The sequence below is a fragment of the Acomys russatus genome, chromosome 6, assembly GCF_903995435.1.
Source record: "Acomys russatus chromosome 6, mAcoRus1.1, whole genome shotgun sequence".
Classification (NCBI taxonomy): Eukaryota; Metazoa; Chordata; class Mammalia; order Rodentia; family Muridae; genus Acomys; species Acomys russatus.
In genome coordinates, this window is record NC_067142.1 from 60,271,843 (window position 1) to 60,296,416 (window position 24,574).

Sequence of the window (24,574 nt, forward strand, 5' to 3'; positions counted from 1 at the left end):
CAGGTAAATGCAAACAAAACCAACTCTGAGATCCCATCTTACACCTTCCAGAATATCTAAGATCAAAAACTCAAGGGACAGCACATGCTGGCAGGGATGTGGAGGAAGGAGAACACTCCTCTATTGCTGGTGGAAGTGCAAAGCTTGTACAACCACTTTGGAGATCAATCTGGTGCTTTCTCAGAAAGCTGGGGATAGTGGTACCACAAGACCCAGCTATACCACTCCTGGGCAGATACCCGAAAGGTACTCCACCACACAACAAGGACAATTGCTCAACTGTGTTCTTTGAGGTATTTCTAGGTCCTCAAAGCACCATAGGGGTAGGACAAAGACATAGAGCCTGGGGATTGTAATTTAGGATTTTACTTTCAAAAGAATCATTAACATGGACTTCCACTAGGGGGTGAGCAAGGCAAGAAGGAGGAGGTGGGGGACTGAGTTAGGCCAAGCCTTCCAGAGAACTATTGAGGTTCAACAGAATCCTGGCTCTGAAATACATTTTTTTTTTTTTTTTTTTTTTTAGACAGAGTTTCTCTGTGTAGCTTTGGCTGTTCTGAACTTGCTTTGTAGACCAGGCTGGCCTCGAACTCACAGAGATCTGCCCACTTCTTCCTCCCTGGGTGCTGGGGATTACAAGTGTCGCCGCTGGGCCTGGCTCTCTGACATAAGTTGTTAACCTATGGTACTACCAGGGCCTTCTACCCCACAGTCAGGTGTTTATAAAACCAAACAACAAGAATAACAAAGGGAAGGAAGGATGCATAGGTGAACAGAAGAGACTGGGGGGATGTGGGGAAGAATCCAGTTGCTATAGTTTCTAGTCAGCTACTGTGTTCTCAGGGCGAAAGACTGAGACCAGTTTTGGAAAGGGGTGGGGAGAGAGAAAAAGAGATGAGAAAGGGGAACAAAAGGGGAGGAGGATGTGAGACTGGCTTAGAGAAATGAAAGCAAGCAAGCCCTGTTGGTGACACTTGGCACATTCTCCCTGAGCATAGCACACCCACCTTGTGCAAGAACCCAGAGCCCCAGGTGCTGACGGCTGACGGCTGCAGGGGGACTGCAGAGAGACCCAGGAAGCCATGGTGAGCCTCTCAGACTATAAGATCTCTAGATAGTCAAATTTTTCCCTTGGGGTTGAAGAGGCAGGTGGTAAGGGACAAGAAGCTGTCTTATCATTTCTGGTTTTAAGAAAGATTAAAAAAAATAGTATGCTGTCTCAAAAAAAAAAAAAAAAGACTCTAGATGTTTCTTCCCTTGGTGTTTGCTCTGATGAGATGTAGAAGCATTACTGTTGAGATTAGGACTCTGCAGTGTCACAAAGTGGCTGAGAAGTGACACACATCTAGAACTACAGTTTTAAGATGTGGGGAAAAAAAAACTTATGGCTTTGCTGCTTCTTGCCTTAAAAAACTAAGAATCGTTTCCATTTCTGGCATCTTGCTGTATTATTCGTTCATGTGTTTGAGGCATAAGTCCATCATGACCTAGTATGAAAAGAAGGCAAATCTGAACGGCCCTAGTTCATTAAACACCAAGAGTATTTAATGTATGCACACAAAATAAGGTGTAATTTGATTGAAAGCTCAGCTAAAAAGCAGGTGCAAAGATTGCTGAAATACAGAAAAACATCACACCAATAAGGGCCGACAGTTTGGACTGACACGTGGGAACAAAGTGAAATAAAATAGCGCACCAGTTTGGAGTGAATTTGATGCTATTATTTTCAGCCACATCCTCCACATATTTTACCTTGGGTAAGGTATGTATTGGGCTGTGTGATTGTTTTTTATTTGGAGAAAATTGAAGGACACTGCCTCGAGCTGATAGAAGTTTGTAGATCAGGGTTGTAAATATCATTTTACCCTTTGCTTGCAGGCATTCCCATCGCGATGTCAGAGTCCTCGATGGGGCGTGTGGAGCATCCTCAAGCTGTGGGTCTGGACAGAGCTCTGTTTTGGTATGCATTCGTATTTTGTTACGCCTGTATAGCCTGTGACTATTCTTTTCTTAAGTATTCGGTAAGAGCATTTCGTTGCCGGGAAAACAATCAGGTAGATGGCTATTAATTCTTTTAAGGACCCTCTGTTCTTCTTCTCACCTTCAGCACTGCTCTGAGCCCCCTAACACCAGCTTTGCATGCCACACTCTTTAGTGAAATCTTGATCACTGCACAGTAGCCCTCCATTATGGAAGAATGTGGCTATCTGAGAAACCTCTGACAAGGCACTTATTACCTGTAATAAGCTTATTTTACACTCCACTTTCTATTAATAGTTTGGCTGTGTGTCAGATGAGCAGTCCAGAGCGTGGGCGCTTGAGGGCTGGAGTTTTTTTGGGGGGTGGTGGTGGCACAGCGGATTTTTTTTTTTTTGTCTTTTTACTGATGTTACTGTTTTATGTTTAAATTTTAGAGACTCTTCATCAATAAATTTGAACATTTTAAACCATTTCCTGGGCAAACTCATGTTTCCTTCTTCTCTCACTTGGACTTGTACCTCTGTCTTTGTTTTTTTTTGTTTTTTTTTTTTGTTTTTGTTTTTTTTTTTGTTTTTGAAAGTTTTATACATGTACAATAAAACATGACCATAGCTACATGCCATCTCCCCTTTCAACTCCCCCCATGTCCCTCCAGCCCACCCACTCCCAACTTCCTATCTGTCTGTCTTTTTTTCTTCCTTTTTGTTTTCGGTAACCTAGTAAGCCCAGTTGGTGCTGCCCAAATGTTCATGGGTGTCGGCCACCCACTGGAGCATGGGAAACCTAGCAGTGGCCACACCCTCAAAAAGGATGCTCCCTCCCCAAGAAACTATTAACTGCCAGTGACACCTCAGTAAGGGGTGGGGCCTGGAGATCCTCCACCGGACCAATGCTTGAGCTTGTGTAGGTCTTATGCAGATACAGAAATCACAGTTCAACAATGCATTAACCATGTCCCATCCAGAAGGCAGCGTTTCGCAGCACTCCTCACCATCCTCTGGCTTTAACAGTCTTTGTGTCTCTTCAGCAAAGAGCTTTGGTGGCTGTGGGGTTAATATAAGAATTGCTATTTAGGGCTGAGTCTCTTATTGTTGTCGGTGTTTAACAGTTATGCACCTCTCCATTGACTGCTCTCTATTCCAAAAAGAAATTTCTCTGACCCTGATTGAGAGGAGTTCAGGACCATAGACTTAAGCATAAACATTTAGAAGGTACTTTTGGTATATCTCTTTGCCTTTATGGTGTAAAAACCCAGTGAGCTGATGGCTGTAAAATCTTCTGCTGTAAAATCATAGTCCACATAGGTCGCACCATACTTAGAATGGCCAATATCATCAAGGTTATTGTGTACAATTATGCATTTTATTTGGTTTCTTCAAACCCCTCATGCTTGAAGCCCCCATATGTTTATTGGACACCATTACCTGAGTATCTTTGCATGTACAATATGACATAATTAATTTTGTGTCTTTGCCTCATTTTTATGTATGTTGCTCTTTCTTTACTATGAGTTTAGATACTAAACACTTGGGCTGTGTGTTGAGGCTTTGCCGGAAGCAGCTTCTTCTGCAATAAAGTGCTTTTTATGTTACAAAAAAGGTATTTAAAATTACAGCAGTGTTCTTCCTGATCTTGTTTTATTTTACCTAAAAGAGAAATTTCATATGTGTACTGTGATAACAGTAATAAATATTGACCTTTAGAAAGTTATCCCAGCATTAAAAAGCATGGTGTGGGTTTTAGAACTGTATTAGATTATACTTTAATTAATTCTTAGTGACACACATTTCTAAAGTATGTTGGATAAATGTGAGGAAGATCTTTCATTAAAATAAATCTTCAAAGATATATTTATGTGTAGTAGTCCTTGAATAAAAAAAGTGTGTGTGTGTGTGTGTGTTTGTGTGTGTGTGTGTGTGTGTGTGTGTGTGTGTGTATGTGTTTCTCTGTGTAACCTTGGACTCATTTGTAGAGGCTGGCCTCGAACTCACAGAGATCTACAGGAGTGTGCTACCGTGACCAGCTGTTCTATATTTTTTTTTAAAAAAGAGAGAGTGTGTGTCAGGATTCTGGTCCAAGTCTGCCAACTGCTAATGCTGTGACCCTGAGACACTTGTCTGCTTTCTTGGGTTCTTGGTTCTTCATCTCTGAGTGACAGGCAGCCTGCATCCATGCCTGGTCCACAGGCAATTCTATGAGTCATATTTTCTGCTGGCGTTTTTCAGATTTCCTGACACACCATGGAGCTCGCTGTTGGACTTACCACCATTCAGAAAAACCCATGAACTGGGAAAATGCTAGAAAGTTCTGCAAGGAAAGTTTCACAGATTTAGTTGCTATACAAAATAAGAGAGAAATTGAGTATTTGGAGAAGACACTGCCCAAAAGCCCTACTTACTACTGGATAGGAATTCGGAAAATTGGAGACGTGTGGACGTGGGTGGGAACCAACAAGCCTCTCACTAAAGAAGCAGAGAACTGGGGAACTGGGGAGCCCAACAACAAGAAGAACAAGGAAGACTGCGTGGAGATCTATATCAAGAGGGAAAAGGACTCTGGGAAATGGAACGACGACGCTTGCCACAAACGAAAGGCAGCTCTCTGCTACACAGGTGGGCAGTGACCAGACTCCTGTCTGACTCTGACTTAGGATGACCCAAGTTAGACTAATCAGACTCATTACCCAGAAGCTGCTAGTTCATCCTAAAATAATCCTCAATAAGCCTTAGGCGTAGCACTTCTAGGCATCCACTATGTAAAGCTGGTCCCTGTACTCAACAACTAGGTCAAGTTGTATCCAAGTTTGTAAGTGGGCTATGTGGGGAATTGGGACAGACACAGCCTGTGCCCTAACAACAGATAGGAAGATGATGCTGAGAGCTCGGTGGTTTTCCAAGGTATTCCTCCAACACCCCCAAAATTGAGAGTTACAGTGAGTTAATTCATTCTAAAAGCAAATAAATGTCTATGGCCAAATGGCTGGCACATCCCATAAATCAAAATTTTAGAACACATTAGTTATTATGCAAAAATATTAGGAATACTTTAGCGAATCTTTATTTTTTTCTTTTCAGTCTTTTAAAAAATTTAATTACTTTACAGCCTGATCTTGTCCCCCTTCTTCCTCTCCTCTCTGTCGCCTTCCTCACAACTCCTCCCGTCCTCCCTCTCATTTTTCGTAGAGAAGGGGAGGCCCCGAAAGGGTACCCATCTGCCCTGGCACCTCAAGTCAAGCAAGACTCAGCAAATCTCCTCCCATTGAGGCCAGACAAGGCAGCCCAGCTAGGGGGAAGGGGTCCAAACCAAAGGCAGACATCAGAGAGCCTCTATTCCCACTAGTAGGGGACCAACATGATGGCCAAGCTGCACATCTGCTACATATGGGTAGGGGGTCTAGGTCCAATCTGTGCATGCTGTTTGATTGGTGGTTCAGTCTCTGTGAGTCCCCGTGGGCCCAGGTTAGTTGATTCTGTAGGTCTCCTTGTAGTGTCCTTGACCCCTCTGGCTCTCTCAATCTTTCCTCCTACTCTTCCATGAGACTCCTGAGCTCTGCCTATTGTTTGACTGTGGGTCTCTGCATCTGTTTCTATCAGCTGCTGGGTGAAGCCTCTCAGAAGACAGAGTGAATCTTTCTTACTCATTATAATAGTGTCAAAAAAAAAAAAAGCTTTGTTTGTGTGAGGAAGGGACTATGATCTCAATCACATTAAAATGTCTTTGTCTAATCTGTTTAAAGCCTCTTGCAAGCCAGAGTCTTGCAGCAGTCATGGAGAATGCGTGGAAACCATCAATAATCACACTTGCAGCTGTGACGAGGGGTATTACGGGCCCCAGTGTCAGTATGGTAAGACTCTTCTTTTTTTGCTTTGCTTTGTTTTGTTTGTTTGTTTGTTTGTTCCTGCCAATAGCCACTAAAGGCATGCTAGCTTAGGACAGCAGCTGGTTGTGACAAAATGATATAGCTGGGACAAAATAGCGTTGTCCATTCTAAGAAACGGGAAGTTGTGAACAAAAAGGCGAGGCTTTCACAATGGTATGTGTCTTCCTGTAAAGATTTCATAAGTCAGCATGCAGTTTCAATATTCTGCACAGGTGTTTTGGAGTCCCACGAGGAACAATGCTGTCGTTTGTCAAAGCTGAGCAGGCTGCGATAAGAAATTGGGCGTTGTGGATCCCTACAATTCCAGGATGCTATAGTCCAATGAGATTGCAGGATTAAGCAGAACTATGACACCCAACCGAACCAATTCCATTTCTCACTAGGAGAGTGAGGTTTCTGGAAGGCCCTCCTGCTCTTCCATAGGCAGACATGACAAGGAATAGGAAGGGAAGAACTCACATATGATGCACAGAATACGTCACAGTCATTTAATAACACATCCCACACACTTATTTTGGTTGAGCATTTCTGGAGAACTCAGATGCATATTATTATAGATTCTGTACTTCTGGGATGTACAGTTAATTAATAGAAGTTATCTGTGTTCAGCGATCAAGTTTGAGGGAAATGAGATGAGCAGGAATAAGTGTGTGGAGAGATCTCCTAATATCCTTTCACTGCACAGAGCAGCCCCTCAGTGTCTCACCAGCAGCACTGAGGCGGCTGTCCTAGCATCAGGACCAAGGAGCCCTGCTAGGAAGGCAAAGAGAGGGTGAAGAGTGATCCGGAGCCCCTCCTCTGCTTCCCTCTGCACAGTGACTCAGAGAGGCAGTGGTAAAACTGGAACTAAGAGAAAACACAAATGCAAACGAAGAGAGGCTCAGACTGACCAACACCTACTGAGAAGAGCATCAAGTCTTCTGAGGGATTCGGGAGGCAGAGGCAGGAGGATCGCTGTGAGTTCGAGGCCAGCCTGGTCTACAAAGTGAGTCTAGGACAGCCAAGGCTACACAGAGAAACCCTGTCTCGAAAAACAAAAAACAAAAAACAAAAAAATCTTCTGAGGGAGGCTGTCTGGTTTCAAGATGTGTCTGATACACACAACAGAAAATTACAAGAAGAAGAAAAGTAATGTTTTTAAGGAATAAAGGACTGAAACTAAAATTAATTTCAGTATTAACCAACTAGACTAGATCTGACTAACTTACTTAATCCCCGAAACCACGACTTTTTCCTAATGCCTTACCTGCACTGTACCATCACTCTGCCCTGTATTTTACTTCTTTTAAAACATCGTGTTTTCCTTCTTGCTTTCTGACATATCTTTTTCTGGTTGTATTTTTTTGTTTTTTGTTTTTTCAAGACAGGGTTTCTCTGTGGAGCCCTGGCTGTCCTGGAACTTGCTTTATAGACCAGGCTGGCTTCTAACTCAGAGGTTCTCCTGCCTCTTGCTTACGAGTGCTGGAATTAGAGGCACGTGCCACCACCAGTTGCTTCTGATTGTCTTTTTAACTATAGTAATTTATCCTGTTTTTTTTTTTTTCCATTGGTGCTTATCCAAGGCCATATACTCTCAGTCTTAGCATCTATCTTTTCTATTGCTCTGACTTGATTTGTTTCATTCATCAAGTGTCCTGAATTTTATGGATTTATATATCTATGTGATCTTTGGATTAACAAATCTGTCTTTAGCCATGGCCTCCAAATATGCTAAGGGTGTTGCCTTGGAGGTCTATCTACAACTCAAGTATCCCCGACCAGCTCCTCTTTTTTGTGTAATTGTAACTACATTGCATGAAAATGGCATATGAAATGACTCTGCTGTCCACTCTGCTGTCACCTCCTCCAACACTTGTGTAAGGTAACATCTTGCAAATTCAATTTTCAAAATTTTACTCATTTTATGGGGCTGAAGAGATGAGTTATCTTAAGAACACCAACTGGTCTTACAGTAGCTCTGAGTGCCGTTCCCAGTAGCCCTGTGATGGCTAGCAGAAATCTATAACTCCATCCCAGAGGATACACTGCCCTTTTCCTGCCTCCCGAGGCTCCAGGCACACAAATAATGCACATATCTATAAGAAGGCAAACCCTAATACACATACAATTCAGTAAAATAATTTTTATTAATTAAAAAAGCTTTGACACTATCACCCTTGCGTATAATGCATGGCGGTTGCATTCATCCCTTTCCCCATGCCACTTCCACCAGCTCCCTTCTTCGTCCCAACTAGTTCCCTTGCTAATTACATTTTATAACTCGTTACTTCTCCAACATTTCTCCTACTCGTCGCCTACATTTGCCCTCACTGTCTTCTCCTGTTACTGCTGTCATCCCTAGGCGAGCTCCGGAAGTTTAAATTAGCTCCTACAGGCAAGCTGACCAATTAAACATAATCAGACCACGCCAGACCCACTATTCACTCTTTTATCTGCCGCTATCATTTGTTTTGGTAAAATTAGAGCTCATTGAATTCCAAACAGATGCTCAATGCCTGGCAAGCGGTTGTTAATGGCATGAAAAAGGTGAGCACTTTGTCTTTGCCCCTCCCTTTCTAAGCATCCCCCACATTGTGCTCTGTCTCTCTACAAAGCAATATCAGCATTTTGGCAGTTTTCTACTTTCCACATTCAGCTGGCTTTACTCGGGGCCTTCTCTCTGATTCTGCAGGGGATGGCATAGTTCTGAGATTATTTCTTCCCAGACTATTTCTTTGGACCCCAAGACAGACAGATGATTATCAAGTAGCAGAAACAAGCCTTGAATCCCTCAGATCTTCATAACCCTTCTCAACCCTGTTTCTCTCCCCATTAAAGTGGTCCAGTGTGAGCCTTTGCAGGCCCCTGAGCTGGGTACCATGGACTGCACGCACCCCTTGGGAGACTTCAGCTTCCACTCACAGTGTGCTTTCAACTGTTCTGAGGGAACAGAACTACTCGGTATTGGAGAAGCACACTGTGGACCATCTGGAAACTGGTCCTCTCTAGAGCCAACGTGTCAAGGTGAGTGACTGGAGAGTGGATCTTTGTTGTGGCTTGTGCTTATCATCTGGGGAACCAAGGGGGGGGGGTCCTGCCTAGATGTCTGTTTACTCTTCTGCTGTGTAATTAAACCTGACTTGGGTTGTAGTTTGATGCCTTTCAAATTTTTTTTCTTACTAAAACGAAAGGCAAAACTCAACAACAACAACAACAACAACAAAGCCAAAACAATCAAAAAGTGTTTAAAGTCACCTGACATTTTATACTATGGTTTATAGTGACACATTGAAATTATGCTGTGTATTTCATTTTTCTCACTGTACACTGCAGCTGAACTTTGGTTCCTCACCTTCAATAACACCCATCTTATGTGGTGCCCTACTTAGCATCAACCAGTTTCCTTCAGAGGACCTACAGGTCTTTCTTGGTTGTTTCATTTGGTGGGTTCTTAAAGTCATCTTTTATTTGTTTTTCTCCAGAGTGAGCTCTCAGGAGAATAACAATTGCTTCGAAAAACAAAGCTAGGCCCTTGATTGTTTTCATTTGAAACAGAGTTGGCTTTATCTATTCTGTTTGCCACAGATAGATGAAACAAAACAAAACAGTGGGGTTGTATTTATGAAGCTCTGGTTAGGCTTTTTGCATTTACATTTCTAGTTCCCTGGTTTAGTTCTCTAAAGAAAACCAAAATCTGTCACTGAGATCATAGATCTGAATTGACGTAACTGATATATTGTATAAATGTCAAGCCTGCTTCAGGAAATGGGAGTGTCCATAGGACCCATTGAGGAGCTGTCATGACACACACACAGAAGGTTGAAACCTCTGTAATCACTGAGAATGTCCCATGTAATCACTTGAGTCCACGGCTGTATGGTATGACATTTCAGGAGCGTTGGCCCATCACCATGCTGCAGTGGCCGCCTGGAATGGCTATCCCGCACCACCATGGGCTATCAATGCCTTCTTGGCGCCACCCATGACCAATTATAGCACAATATCACATTAAGAAAACAAGTCTGTAAGCGTTGCCAAAAAGTAACTCCTACAAGTTAGAAATTTCTAGTTATTTTATGGATGGTTCCAATGATAAATGACTGGTGGCTGTGTTCATGCCTTTAATCTCGGCACTCGGGAGGCAGAGGCAGGTGGATCACTGTGAGTTCGAGGCCAGCCTCGAGGTCTACAAAGTGAGTCTGGGACAGCCATGACGACACAGAGAAACCCTGTCTCGAAAAACAAATAACAAAAGAAAAACTTGTGAATGGGGTCTGGCGAGAAGGTTCAGTGTTTAAAAGTTCTTGTTCCCTGCAAGGACCTGGGTTGCTTCCCATTAGATGGCATTGCTACCTGTTATCCCAGTTACAGGTAATCGTGTGCAGCGCACACATACATGCAGGTACTCATGCATATAAGCTAAAACCAAAAGGAAACAAAAAAATCTCAGGATTGACAATGAGACTGGGAGTGAGACAAGAGAAGCTTAAGGGGCGTGGTGTGGGTGTGACCAAACTGCAAAACATATGCCATCCCTGAAAAAGCCATAAGGAAATCCATTATTGTCCATGATTAATTTATGCTAATAAGAAGGTAGGCATGCCTTTGGTCCTGAATCCTATCTTGTGTCATTGTGTCCTCACGGAAGTGGCTCAGTGTGAGCCTCTAGCAGCACCTGATCTGGGCACTATTGAGTGCAGTCACCCCCTGGCCAACTTCAGCTTTACTTCGGCATGTACCTTTAACTGCTCGGAAGACACTGACTTAATCGGGGAGAGAAAAATTGTCTGCGGACCATCTGGCATCTGGTCTAGTCCGAGTCCAATATGTCAAAGTAAGTAAGTTTGCTGAGAAATACTGAAGGCTTGAAGGCGGAGCTGACTGACTAGCAGAAGGTGGGAAAGCTATAACAAACTTCTAAGTTCCACTTCCCCCAATACATGTAGCCAAAAAAGACATCTATACGCACTTGTATACTATAAAACCCTTTGGCTATTCTTGGCCTCTCCTTTGATGATAATTATTTTCTTTTCTCAATCTCAACTCTCTTCCTACTTTTAAACTTTAAGCCCACTGTCTTCTCATTTATGCATTACCCATATTTTCTATTGCGCCACAACTTGATTTCTCTGTTAGTCCTTTAAAATGCCTCTTCAAAGGTCACCAGTGACTCCTACCTCCCAACAGATAGACAGATCTCCACTATCCTAAGATAATGCTACCTAACTACGTCTGTGCATGAGAAGGACTGCAGCCTCCTCATCTTGTGTATGTATGCCCCCAACAGAGTAGTACATGAAAAAGTGCTAACATAAGTGCACGTTAAATTAGCTTATGGAGTAATAGCTATCAATGGGTGCCCAGCCTAGACCGTCTGCACAGAGTATAGAAGTGCTAGGCCCTGCGGCGCTGTCGTAGAAGATCTCTGGGTGTTTAGGTAGTGTGGGGGTGGGGAGCAGGAAGGTGGCGGAGAGGACACGACGGTAAGGCTGTATACCAGGCTCATCAAGTACATTTCCTTTTGAGCCCACTTCGTTTTCATTTCCTCATCTTTAGCAAACCAACAATTGCCAATATGTAAAAGTAGATTCCTTCACATGGAGGTATTGGAAGATAGGGTTTTTTTTTTTTTTTTTCAGACTAATATTTTTCAATAAAAGGCTGTAAGCAAACCTAGTTTGTATTTACAGATGGATGTGCAGACGTGTCCTTTTAACTTATTTGAATGGGAATGAAGGAAATTGTCCCTTTAGCCCATTGCAGATCCTGGGCATATAAGCCGTAGCAGCTTCCTTGACAAGATGCCCAGCTCGGGTCGTTGACTTCACTTTCCTTGTAGTTAGACTCTAAGTTTTCTAGCTCTTCTCTGTGCTCAAAGTCAACCTTTAAGGAAGACAGGGAACAAAACACCATGATGACTGCTGATCCCCAGGAACAGCATGAATTGCAGATCTGACAACTGCGATCCCATAGACGCCCAGCCAGCCCATTGTCTCCACATCCTAGTCCTTCCCAGGCTATAATCCTCACAGGCTAGACTAGGGGAATATAGCAGAAGGACAGAATGCCACATGTCATGAGCTGGTCTAAGGAAACAATGCTGTGGTCTCACGCCATATGCCTCGTTGACTCCTCTTTCAGAGACGGACAGAAGTTTCTCACAGATCAAGGAAGGCAACTATAAACCCCTCTTCATTCCGGTGGCTGTCATGGTTACCGCATTCTCGGGGCTGGCATTTATCATTTGGCTGGCAAGGCGGTTAAAAAAAGGTAGGTGTGGTCAATAGAAGCAAAGTAAAGCAATTTTAAAGTAGGAAGAGAGAGAGAGAGAGAGAGAGAGAGAGAGAGAGAGAGAGAGAGAGAGAGAGAGAGAGAGAGAGAGAGAGAGAGAGAGAGAGAGAGAGAGAGAGACCCCATAGGAAATAAAGTGCAAGAGACTTAACTGAAGCAGCTGCCAAGTGACTTCTGTGCTCTGTAGGCACAAGTCATCCCCGGAGACACTGAGCCTGATAGACACCTTCATTTAGAAGAGCCAGCCAATGGTTCACACTAGGTAGACCTTTTCATGGGTTTGCTCTGAGGAACCAGGCTAGATGAGACATTGGAATGGTTCTCTGGTCCTGTTTCTGTGTTAAGAGGAAATGCATTGCCGCTGGCTGCCAGGAGCCCGGCCGCCTTTGCTCTGAGCACTAGAATAGCAATAGGAAGTGAATCGTTATCATCTAAGTTTTTCAAACACCTGATTCCTTTAAAAGTCACATAACTGCCTGGGTATTGACAGGGGCAAGTTGTATTGCCCTTGGGAGAAATCCTTGTGGATTCTCTCTGGAATCTATTCACTGAGACCACAACTGTAACCTAGCACATTATATATGTACACACACACGCACATGCATGTACATATACACCTACACACATACGTACATAGTGTAATAGGCTACAGTGGAGATATACACATATCCAAATGTCCAAATGATATGTACACACACACACACACACACACACACACACCTCCAATTAGGCAAAACTTGGGGGAAAAAGAGGAAAAGGGGCACTTGCTCAAAATTTTAGTCTCTGTTACCCAGCACATAAATAAACACTACATGAGAACACAACGTTTTACCTTTGCCCGCTTCCTCCCCACTGAATATGCCTCTACATTCGGGTAAGATCGACAGACCAGCCACAGGCCCAGAGACGGTGGCAGCTTTTGTGTGTGCACTACCACATTTGCCCAAGTTTATCTAGCAGATCTACGTAAAACTGTAAAATTCGTATACCCCTGCAGCTTGAAAGATTCCCCCCTGTATTAAGGTCAGAGACTATGAATGACCTTAAAACAAATGGCTGACTCATCTATGCTAAGCCCTGTGGTATAAGTTCTGGCCACTTAAGTTCCCTTCCATCAGATCCATTAGTGTGCATTCTGTTTCCCCGCCCATCTGCACTGGCAGTGGGAGGAATATTACCTGTCAGTCTCTAACGATCTTCACTATGGTTTGATCTTCTGTCCAGATTTAAAAATAAGGAGTCGTTTTCCACCGATCCATAAAGACAACAGAGGGTGCACTTTCTGTGTCCAGGAGCACCACTAACTGTTCCGTGTTGGCACCGAACAGTTCAAACATCTCTTCTGCTTATAAAAATTCCACAGACTTTGGATATTAGCACAGTGTGGAACTATACTAAGTACTGACACCAGCACCAGCACAAACAAAGCAAAGAATGATCTTTTCTTTCACCAGTGATTAGCCTTTTCACTGAGACTCTAAAGCCCTGCTCCAACTGTCTTGCTGCCTTGAGTGGAACAAGACAGTCACTAGATAGGATCCTGAGTAAGGCGGCTATTAGCTTAGTAACTTCAAGGATGTCAAGTCCTGTTAATGAGGAGGATGCCGAGCCCCAAATTTCATCCCTTTCCTAGGTGGTTGTACATGCAAAGGAATGTAATGCAAGTCACATGTATCTGGTGGGTGCTAGCTGGCTCAGGCTGTGTCAGAGCAGGATGAGAGAAGCAGTAGGTTGTTTTTAAAGTTTTACCCCTGGAGGCAGTCATTTCTGTACACGATCTCAAGCAGATAACGTTAAGACAGCATGCCCCTGCTATGGGAATCGGAGTGGGGCAAACAGGAAACAGATAACGGGCACCTGGGCTAGAGACAGTTGTGCTACCAAAGAGAGTGGCAGTTCCCAGAGCTCACTGACTGGAGGAAAACCCAGGGTAACTGTGCCGAGTTCAATAGCCTTCGATTGTTGAAATGTTGACTGATCCCTCAAGCTTGCAAGTGAATGACTTTGCTGGCCAAAAATTTTTAGCCATAAAATTTCAGTCATGATTCTTTCCAACATGAACAGTTTCAGGTTGGTTTTTTATTTTCCTGTAGAGACACTGGTAGAATTGGTGGCTAGGTCCCCAAGGTGAAGCCATAAAGATTTAATCGACACGTTTATAAGAATCATAGTGAGATGTAATAATTCTTTATCTATATATTAATTGATGCATGTTATAGTTTTATTGGGTTAATCAAATTGAAAAGGGGGGACAGGTGATAATTCAGAGTATGAGAGCCAATGGAGGGTCCCAACTTTCTTCTCTCAGATGGCAGCTATGAACCAGGTGCAAGGGTTGCCAGTGCCCTAACGGTTTTGGCTTCTAGCTTCCCCTTAGCTCTCTTCTGGGCTCACAAACAAGTGCCCTGGCTGTGGGCTCCTAACTCTTCTCATTTTCCAAGGCAATGATATTTTTAGGCCAAGCTCTAAAATCTCTCATTAGCAGGAGCTCAAGTCAGTAGTGGCTCTTCCATCTGAAGTAGCACCCCTAAAAAGCACTTGTCTTCAGGGTCATAAGGTTGTTTTTTGTTTGTTTGTTTGTTTTTGGGGGGTTGTTTTCTTTCTTTCTTTTTTCTTTTCTTTTCTTTCTTTCTTTCTTTTTTTTTTTTTTTTTTTTTTTTTTTTTGTCCTTGGTTGGCAGAATTTTCCACCTGACCCAAGACACATGGTTAGTTCAGTTCATGAGCCTGAATGCATTCTCCCTTAGTTTTCTTTTCTTCAAAAAGGTACTCCCTCAGTAGGACTCCCTCAGTAGGACTTCCTCAGTAGGACCAGGTTTTTTGCTTATTGTCATTGCTTTCATTGTTCATATATATATATATATAATTTCTGTGAAGATGAACAAATGGACTTGAACTTGATTCTCCATGATCTATATCATCTGCAAGCTAAATTCTGAAAGAAAAGGTTTGAAATACTAGTTTCTAGAACTTTAAAAATATATTTTTAAAAAGGTACTGTATATTACATGCCAGACCTTGGCCAAAACAGTTTAGATCTCTCTTTTTAAATTATCCCATTAAGGAAGTTAACATCTGTGTTGACTGATTCTAGAATAGCAGCTTACACCCACTGAAATACACCAAACCAATGCCCTCTCAAAGGACTCTCCCTCAGAAAGCTTTCTTTCTTTTTTTTTCTCTTTGTTTCCTACAGCCCTCAGTTCGTCAGACCACTAAGTAATCAATATTTACATTCTTTTCTGTTAAAAAAAAAATAGAATGTGATTCAGTTCATAAAATGTACTCTGCAGAATCAACCAACATTACCAAACTGAGTAAGCAAGACTAAGCTGGAACCAAGGTTCATGTTAGGACACACACACAAAAAAACATGTGAGTTCTGGAGTCCCACCCACTTGACCAAAGTGGCTTTCACATTCAGCTCCCAGGCAGCCTGTCAAAAGACGAAACAGAAATATTTATAACATGAACTGTATATATGATTGCATATGATAGATGAAAACACACTACTCAAATTAGGCTGCATGATTCCCACTGTCTCTACTAATAAGACGAGAGTAAAATTCTCAGGATTCACATAAAAGAAGTGAAGGTCACTGAAGTCTTTTAGGGGAGGACTGGGGAGAGGATGAAATGTGATATAAACATATAAATGGGACACAGGGCCTGGCTTCCTGAGCAGCACAGCTCACAAATGGAGTCCCAAGAAGCAGCAGCCTGTGCCTGTTATGTCACAGCACTGGATGTTCACTGGTACACCTCCCCGCATCCCCCATAGTCTACTTAGTCATAGATGGATGCCTGCTTATCAAATGCATAATGCACTTCAAGGGACAGTTATGGGGGTGGACCTATCCTTTACTTAAAAAATTAAAATTGTCTACTTTTTGATACCATTTTTTTTCTGTTCTCTCTTCTATTTTTAGGCAAGAGATCTCAGAACAGGTAAGTTTTTCAATGAAAATTTCCCACATCTATTTTTCTCATCCCTTCTTTTCTTAAGGCACTTCCTGTTATAGATAGAATGTCAAGCCCCAAGTAGTTATTCTTATCGGGGTCTCATACAAATGGCATCCCAGGTAAGGCAGTTGAGTGCCAGCCTCCATTAGATTCTTTGTGGGGTTGATGCTAGTGGAATTAAGTGGATAGGTGTACAAAGATGGCTACTAGGAAAGGAGATTTCATATGATGCGGAGGTTTCCAGGTAGTCTCTGAATTTTTCCTTGAGGGTTAGAAGCACAATGCTAGGCTTCTTTTTGTCTTAGCTTATAGGACCAATGTCTAACAATTGAGGAACATCCAACACTTCCAACAACTAACCTATTGTAAATAGGAACTGCCAAGGCACAGGCCCTCCATACTTAACACAGAGGGGTGAATGACTACTGAGCTAATAAGCACTGGCCTTCAGAAATGAGGAGCAGCTGTGGAGCGTGACATCTCCCCACCACTTCCCTAAAGAAGCATTTGCTCCACTTTCTCCTCAACGTTCAATTCTTACATTAGGGTAATAATGTAGATCGCTGAGAAAAGACGAAGACACGTGGAAGTGCCTGGCCTATCTGGCAGAAATGAAGAAAAGGAGGATGAAAAGAGGTGGCCAGAGAGACAGGTGCAGGTGGATGAAGAATAACTGGGCGGGGTGGGTGTGGGTGGGTGACAGATAGTAGGGAAAGACAAAAGTAGAAAGAGTCTCAAATACAGCCAGAAGAGCCATCGCATTTCCACTGAGTGCCTTAAGGACATTAGAGGGAAGGCCATTTAGCTAATGACAGAAGTGGGCTAGGGTAAGGATTAAGAATCATTGAGGACACCCAGCAGAACAAGAATGCTCTCTTGAGAATTTGTCACACAGACGGGGAGAGTGGTGGATGGGTACACCGGGTCAGTGGAGCCTTTTTACTCTGTTTTTGTTACTGTACTTGTGCAGATGGAAAAGGATCTCTGGGGGCTGACCTCCTTATCTCTGTAGCAGGAAGCCCACAGGAACTAAAGAGTTCTTTTGTGCTCCCACTCACTGAGGGCCAAGTCTTTTGGCGCATTATTCTACTCAGAGCCGTGTCTGGCCACAGAAACACTTGCTTTGATCACTGCTGCAAGAAAGCAGTTGAACTCATTCAAGGATTGAAAGGCCAGCTGAAGATTCTGGTTAAAAAAAAAAAGCATAAAATTAGTTAACAGTTGCCAATTAAATGTAGAAGTATGTTGATTTTTTAAAATTTTACAATTACTCAATTAATAGTTGTTTACTGACCATGTTTGTATTAGAACAAGGCTTAGCTTAACTGAGGCACTCAGATCAACGAGTCCTTGACTCTGCCTCAGGGAAATTATTATCTAACTGGGAAATTAAGACAGAAATATTTAGATGTGCAGAACAATAAAAGGCAGAAACGGTAATAGCCGATACATTTTGTATTGATGAAAAAAAATCATTGGTCTAAGTGATCCCAGAAAAATCTTACAAGGAAAGCAGAATCTGGGAGAGAATCATCACAAATTTCGGAATAGGAAAAATAGCTCAAATAATGCATGAGAAGGGCAGGTCTAAGAGCAAAGGAGGGCCAGGAGTGGAGTTTTCCTGTTTAGTTTACCCAGGATCTGTGCAATAGAAGTTGAGAGAAAGGCTGTTTCCCTCACACCAGAATGTGTCCTGAGCACTTCACACCAGGTGTTCTAGAACCTGGAAGCTGATTGGCTGCCTCGAGGAGATCCTGATTCATAAAATTTTAGCCTAGCAAGATGGAGGACATGATGTTAAGACTGTCTTTATAATTAGGTAAGTAACCTACCCACAGGCCTTGTGCCAGTGACGGAGTTAGAGTAATAAGTAATAGGTAAAAATAAACTTTCATCGAATACACTTTGCATGTTGCATACTGTTCTGAGTGTTTTGAGTCTCAAATGGTTAAATGCTGTCTACAAGCCTGTGTAGACAGGGAGCCCTGCTATCCCTAATGACAGCAGAGAAACAGAAGAAGGATAAGTGACAAGCTTAAAGGGACTCGTTGAGGAGAAGGAAAAGCTGGGACTCATAGCACCCCCATCCAGGGCCAATGCCCTGTGACCGTTGTGCTTCTGGATCTCAAGCCCCTGGACTTCCGTGCTAGAACTTTAACTACCAGAGGTCCTCTTCCAGTAAAATGATTTATTTTCACACTAAACCATGGTGTGATGGCACTGAGGAAGGGTGTGGTGGACAAAATAGGGTGTGTCTCTAGACCAAGCCAACGGGAGATGAACACTGTAACTCTAAACATTCTATGACTTTTTTTTTTTTCCTAATTTAAGTTGATTCTCACAGGTCTTTGTACTTGTTCCTATTAGGTTTTGGTTGATGAATGAATGACTCCTTGGGCATTTGTGGTTTTGATTCTTGCTGGTTATTTTGACTCTTCTGCAAACTGGTTCTGTTTATCACCTCATTTGGTTTCTGGTTTCTAAATTCTACCTGGGTAAAAGCTACACCCAAGATAACACAGGATACGATGCCAACCTCAGAGGAGGGTACATGTGAGATTATGCTTTCAGAAACATTTTTATTTCTACACCGACAAGCAAGTTTGCAGCTGCCACAGTGGTTTACCCTGACGGTTTCACCACGAGACCGGAGCCTCAGAGTCTGGTTGTCTTTTTGAAAGGTGCAAAGACACAGAAATATGGCTCTCCTCCACCCTTTCCAAGAATGGCACAGTTGTAACATAGAATACAGTGGCACCCACTTCATAAATCTAAGTTTGTCACCGTCCCTCTAAATCATAGTCTACTAGAATCTGATCTTTAGAACTGGTACCGCTCTTTTATGAGTTTTTATTTTCTCTGACCTCATTTTTCCACTCGAGGATACCATCTTTTACTTCCCTAGCTTTCCATGGTCAATTCGCCCTTCAAATGTTAGACACAGAAATTAGCAATATTGCAGAAATATGACCAGATGCGATCTGTGGACCAGCAAGTGTGAACATCACTGCCAAGCTTCTTAGAGAGTCAGGGCCTCAGGGCGAATCAGAGTTCACATTTAAAATATTTATTTGGAGAGAGCTGACTCAGTGGCTAGGGGTATGTACCGCTCTGGTGGAGAACCCAGGCTCACAACTGTCTGAAACTCCAGCCCCGTATCCAATGGCCTCTTCTGGCCTCCTCAGGCACCTTCACTCATGTGCACATACACACAGACACACACGATTAAAATCAAAATAAGTCTTTAAAGCATTCATTTGGGGGTGGTGACACATGACTGTAAAATGTTGCTGTGGTGTCCCTTCTCCACTTGTTCTCAAATGTTCCATATCTTTTCCACAATTTCCAACTGGAAGCATTTCCTTACTTATCTTCTTTGTGATGGTGGCTATTTTTCTCTGTTGCTAGCACTTTAGTGTTTGCAATTTCCTTGCCTCTCTCACCTAGAAGAATGTTTACCTGTAGCATTAACGCTTTCATTTTTGCCATTTTAGAAAGATCCTTAGTTTTATAATCCGGTGCTTCTCTTTTAGGATGGACGATCCATACTAATTCATCCGCTGAGAAAGGAAATCCATGAGGTACTAAAACACCGTTGGAAAATGACTTCAAGTTCTTGCTCGAAGAGTTTGCACACAGGCGTCTCCCACGCTGAAGATGAAGTGTTTGTTCAGTGTATCTGGAAGTATTCCTACATGACCAACAGCCCCTTCTAGCTTCCTCCTGGTTGTTTGTCGCCTTAATCCTAGTCCATAATTTTTGCTTGTAAAGCTCAGTATTTTATTATCTTTCCTGTGAAGGAACAAATAAGACGATTTCAACTTAGTACTGTATCTGATGGCAAACACAGTGAAAATCTGATGCATGTGTAGCTGAGAACTCAGGCTTCTTGCACACAGTCCACAAACTATGGTAAAGTTGATTTAAAAATCTCTTTGCTTTCCCACTCCAAAGAACAGTGTCGTGTTCAACCTGGAGAAGCCGTGTTTTCAGCGTATCCCGACTCTCTTGTTCACATTCATCTTCCTCATCTCCTTTTCTTAGGTGGCTGGGTTCCACACACAGCATCTCATAGTCACTGAGCAGTAAAGAAGAGAAAATCACCAGCATTGAGTTGTTGGTTTTGAGGCTTCCCTTTTCTTTATTAGATCTCTCTAGGTCCCTTGAAGCCAGTGTTCTGATGTTTGTTAATGGCACAACCCACCGTCCTGGAGCTGCAGATGATGAGTCTTCGATGTTATGTAGACAACCTAAAACAAGTGGAAGGGTTCCTGGCCTCAGGCTGGAGTGACATCCTTCCCCTTCCTAGCATCTCTTACTGAGACACCTGAATTCTGTTTCTTTAAGATTCAGGACAGCTGTCCCCAACCCTTGCCACTTCTTTTATACCTAGCTCTTTAACTGGCCCAACCCAAAGTCTATCTGATTTTCTGGCTTTACTCTGCAAAGTCTTTATAACATGATGCATTTAAATACAATCTGTTTTTGTTGTTTTTTAAAATGTCACTTAGTCTTATTGTTTATCAGAATATGTGTTGTTTTTTTTTTCCCTAGGTGAGATTGTACCTTTCTTGAGGGGAGAGAGTGCATGAGGTCTCTGGAGTTCCTAGTTTGTTACTTGACAGTTGGTAAATTGTAGGAACACAGGCAGTGAATTGATGCCTGTGTGAGATTTCTGAGAGCTTGTGAGAAAACACCAGGCACACAGGACAGGAGTCTTTTAACCACTGTTCCTCCATTACAGGGATTTGTTCTTGGAATGTGCTCTCCTGCCCCTCCCAGATGTAAAGAGGAGTGGGTTTACTTCATGCTACCCACCATCTACTGTTACTATTTAGATGCTGTTTCTAAGCACCAGTTGCCCTCGTAACTGTATATGACTTGAAACTAATTTGACCTTGCACTCAGGAAACTCATGTGACCTTGCTAAACTCTTGTGACCTTGGTCTTATGACTGCTACAGCCTGAACTTTGCTTGTATGATTTTGCCTAACCCCCAGAATATAAGCTTTCTGGTGCTCTGAATAAAGCTGTCGATTGCAGGAAACTTTAGTCTGTCTCATTTTTAGACTGCGCTCTCCCATCAACTAGAGCTTTGACAGTAAGTGATCAAAAATAGATTCAAATAAATTAGAAGAAGTATACAAGTGCAGTGACAAATTCTCAGGTAACTTCAGTGCCTGAAATCCTATGGGAGGACAAAACATTGTTAGAAACTGGCTAGAGTTGGATGTGGTGGTGCATGTCTTTAATCCTTGCACTTGGAAGGCAAAGACAAAGGCAGGGCCGAGCTTTGTGAGTTCATAGTCAACCTGGTCCACATTGTGAGTTCTAGGCCAGCCAAGGCTATATAGTGAGACCCAAACAAACAAACAAACAAATGGTGAGACTTAAATGAATAAACAAATGAAAGAAAGGAAGGGAGGGAGGGAGGGAGGGAGGGAGGGAGGGAGGGAGGGAGAGAGAGAGAGAGAGACAGAGACAGAGACAGAGACAGAGAGAGACAGAAAGAAACAGAGAGAGGCTGGAAACATTTTTCTGTTTCACAGCCAGTATGACCATTAAGCAAATTTTCACATCTTGTGAGAGTATTTTTTAAAAGTAAGGATCATGTTTCTCTCTCTTAAAGTCAGCTTCAGATTCTCCTGCTATTGCAGAAAGCCCTTCCTTGTCCTATGTTGTCTACTAGAAGGTGTCAATCACACATGGCTTAGGGTGCATCCTTAGAAGTAATGTGCATAAAGAACAGACTGAAGTGTTGACAGTCCTGCCTGAAATGCTTATTTCATCAAGGACAAGGAACAAAAAAAGAAAGAGACTATTTCTTAGAGGGTGCAATGTATACAGATTTCAAAGTGCAGTTTTATATTCATGATAAACAGTTAAATGTAATTTTATGAATTTTATTATAATGATGAAATAAATCTCCCCCAAAGACTGTAGAATTTATTACTGTGACATTTAGCTTATTTGCTCATAAAAAGGAAGTCCCTGTTTACCTCATAGGGTTATTGTGATGTTGTAAACTAAAACTTAGAAAAATTATTATTGAAAAAAAATGTTACTGCTGGTTGTGTTTGGCTCTATCCTAGTTCTCTGGGCTTCTCTGCCTCTGGTTCCTGGTCATCCAGGCGGTGTCAGGTGTGAGCTCTGGCTCAAAAGCCTCAAGTTGGCCCAATCATTGGTTGGCTATCCCCCAGTTTCTGTGGTGGGCAATCCCCCACCATTACCCCAGCACATCTTGTAGGCAGGGCAGATTGTAGGTTGAAGGTTTTGTGTCTGGGTTGGTGTCTTAGCTCTACTGCTAAGAGCCTTGCCTGGTTATAGAAAATGGCCTGTGCACTTGGCATTCCCTATTGTTAGGAGACTGTGCTAGAGTCACTCTCATAGACTCCAGGGAGTTTTCCCTGTACTAGGTATCTATATCGTGGTCCCCCAAAGGCCCCCAGCTCCACTCATATCTACCAGTACTCTCTCCCTCTGTCCCTCCCACATCTTCCTGGCCTGATCGCTCCTGTTCACATCCCTACCCATCCCCAGTCCCCCTGCAAAATCTGTTCTATTTCCCCTTCCCAGGGAGATCCATAAATCTAAATATGACTGGAAAGAAAAGTCAGTGAAATGATTCCTATTGTTATTCTGCCATACTCATAGATTGGTGCTTAGCCCAGTATTCATCAGAGGGGGTGTTATCTAGCAACTAATGGGAGCAGATGCTGAAACCTACAGCCAAGCACTAGGCAGAGGCAGGGGGACCCCACAGAAGAGGTGGGGGAAGGATTGTAGGAGCCAGAGGGGTCGAGGACACCATGAGAACATGGCCCACCGAACCAACTAAGCAGGTCTCAGAGACTGAAGTGACAAATACAGATCCTGTGTGGGGCTGAGGTAGGTCCTCTGCATATACCTTATGGTTGTGTAGCTTGGTGTTCTTATGGGACTCCCAACAGTGGTAGGAGGGGTGTCTCTGACTCTTTCATCTGGGCTTGGGGCCCTTTTCCTCCTACTGGGTTGCCTTGTCCAGCCTTGACATGGGGAGTTGTGCCAGGCTTACTGTATCTTGTTAGACCATGTTCAGTGGAGATCTCTGGGAGGCCTGCTATTTGGCGGGGGGAAGGGGGGAGGAAATGGGAAAGATATGAATTTGGGGCAGAGGGAAGGTGGGGAAAGGGGCTAAAAGAAGAAGAAACTGCAGTCAGGATGTAATGTATGACAGAAGAATTGTTGTTTGAAATAAAATCTCAATTGTTCAGTTTCAAAAATAAAGGCTTAGGAGTCAGATGCCTGTGAGCTCAGAGAGGCAGGGAAAACACTCAATTGGCCTTCCTCCTCAGCTAAAGTCACAAGAAGAAGAATCATCCTTCCCCAAGGTGTTTCAAAAACCCTCTTGAACTCAATGTCCCACCCTTCTACTTCCTGTGTGTCTCTCTATTCATCCTCCTGACTTCCTCTTACTCTCTGTGTTGTTTCCCTATGCTCATTTCCTGCTTGCTCTGCCTCTTGACCTAAGGTTGACTTTATTTAATCCTGTTTATAATACTCAAGCAGAAAGCTTTTGGGTTAAAGGTGTGTGTTAGGGCTGAGCCATACCACAACTAGAAACAGATTTTCCCAGTAAACAGCATAATCTGTGGTTCACATTGTGATCAAATATCCTGCAACAAAGAATAAAAGTTAAGAGAAAGAGAGGAGAGAGAGAGAGAGAGAGAGAGAGAGAGAGAGAGAGAGAGAGAGAGAGAGAGAGGTTATTGGGGCTACTTGCCATGCAGGGGCAGAGGTTTTGTTCTCACAGGTCCAGTATTGAAGACTGAGGAAACTTCTAACTTCTCTTCAACAAGTGTGCATTAAGGCTATGAACATTTAACAAAGGGCAACAGGATTCACAGACAAAATTAGTTCCTATACAAGGCTTAAATAGAAACCAGGTTTTAAGTAGATACAAAGTTTTTAAATCAGAACTATCGGACAAATATTACTGGCTTTAAAAGAAAAAAGAGGTGGAACAAAACACCACCACACTACCTTAAATTCCAAACTAAAGCTCATGAATTTTGTACCACAGTCTTTAGAAAACAAGAACAAGAGGGGGACAGAATCACAGCAGCATTCTGGGGGCAAAAGTAAGCGTGTCTGTTGGTTTAAGAAGAAAGAGAAATGGAAGCAGGAGATGCAAGCCGTCAAATGTAAGTGTCCTGGCACTAAGACTGTGAGCCAGGGAGGGCCTTGTGAGGCTTCTTGAAGCCTTTGTTCTCTGATGAATGAGAGGGTGGGTGTACCAAAGCCTTAGAAAGGAAAAACATAAAGCAAAAATTCTGGTTAAATATGGCTTATGCAAATGCTCCTTTTTTCAAAGATCTCGTAGGAAAGTCCCTCCTTTGTTATTTTTCCTCTGCATGAATTTATCTCCTGTATTCTTAACACAGGCTCCAGTCAAGGATGTAGTCCAAATGCCAGCCCACAAAGACAATTGGAGAAGAGTAGG

General features: G+C 42.8%; 2 protein-coding genes across 3 annotated transcripts in view; both read left to right on the forward strand.

The window, feature by feature from the left end:
• Positions 1-919: 919 nt before the first annotated feature.
• On the forward strand, positions 920-19,673 carry Sell (selectin L). Its single transcript, XM_051147754.1, has 9 exons — positions 920-1,085; positions 1,879-1,960; positions 4,206-4,592; positions 5,717-5,824; positions 8,678-8,863; positions 10,488-10,673; positions 11,981-12,109; positions 16,059-16,077; positions 19,626-19,673. The coding sequence occupies exons 1-9, from the start codon at positions 1,083-1,085 to the stop codon at positions 19,642-19,644; spliced, it is 1,119 nt and encodes a 372-aa protein (XP_051003711.1). The 5' UTR covers positions 920-1,082; the 3' UTR covers positions 19,645-19,673.
• A 324-nt stretch (positions 19,674-19,997) lies between these two features.
• The window catches only part of Nme7 (NME/NM23 family member 7), a 391,631-nt gene continuing 387,054 nt past the window's right edge, over positions 19,998-24,574 (forward strand). Inside the window, exon 1 of one of the 2 annotated variants that reach the window (XM_051147748.1) lies at positions 19,998-20,004. The gene's annotated coding sequence lies outside the window, so the exon portion shown is untranslated. The remainder of the gene's footprint in view (positions 20,005-24,574) is intronic. The other variant, XM_051147749.1, reaches the window with a different exon arrangement.

What these genes read in the sequence shown, in the direction of transcription:
- Sell (XM_051147754.1), top strand. An exon ending in CTGGACAGAGCTCTGTTTTG is followed by an intron (nt 1,961 to 4,205) that starts GTATGCATTCGT and finishes GGCGTTTTTCAG; the next exon opens with ATTTCCTGACACACCATGGA. An exon ending in TCCGAGTCCAATATGTCAAA is followed by an intron (nt 10,674 to 11,980) that starts GTAAGTAAGTTT and finishes CTCCTCTTTCAG; the next exon opens with AGACGGACAGAAGTTTCTCA.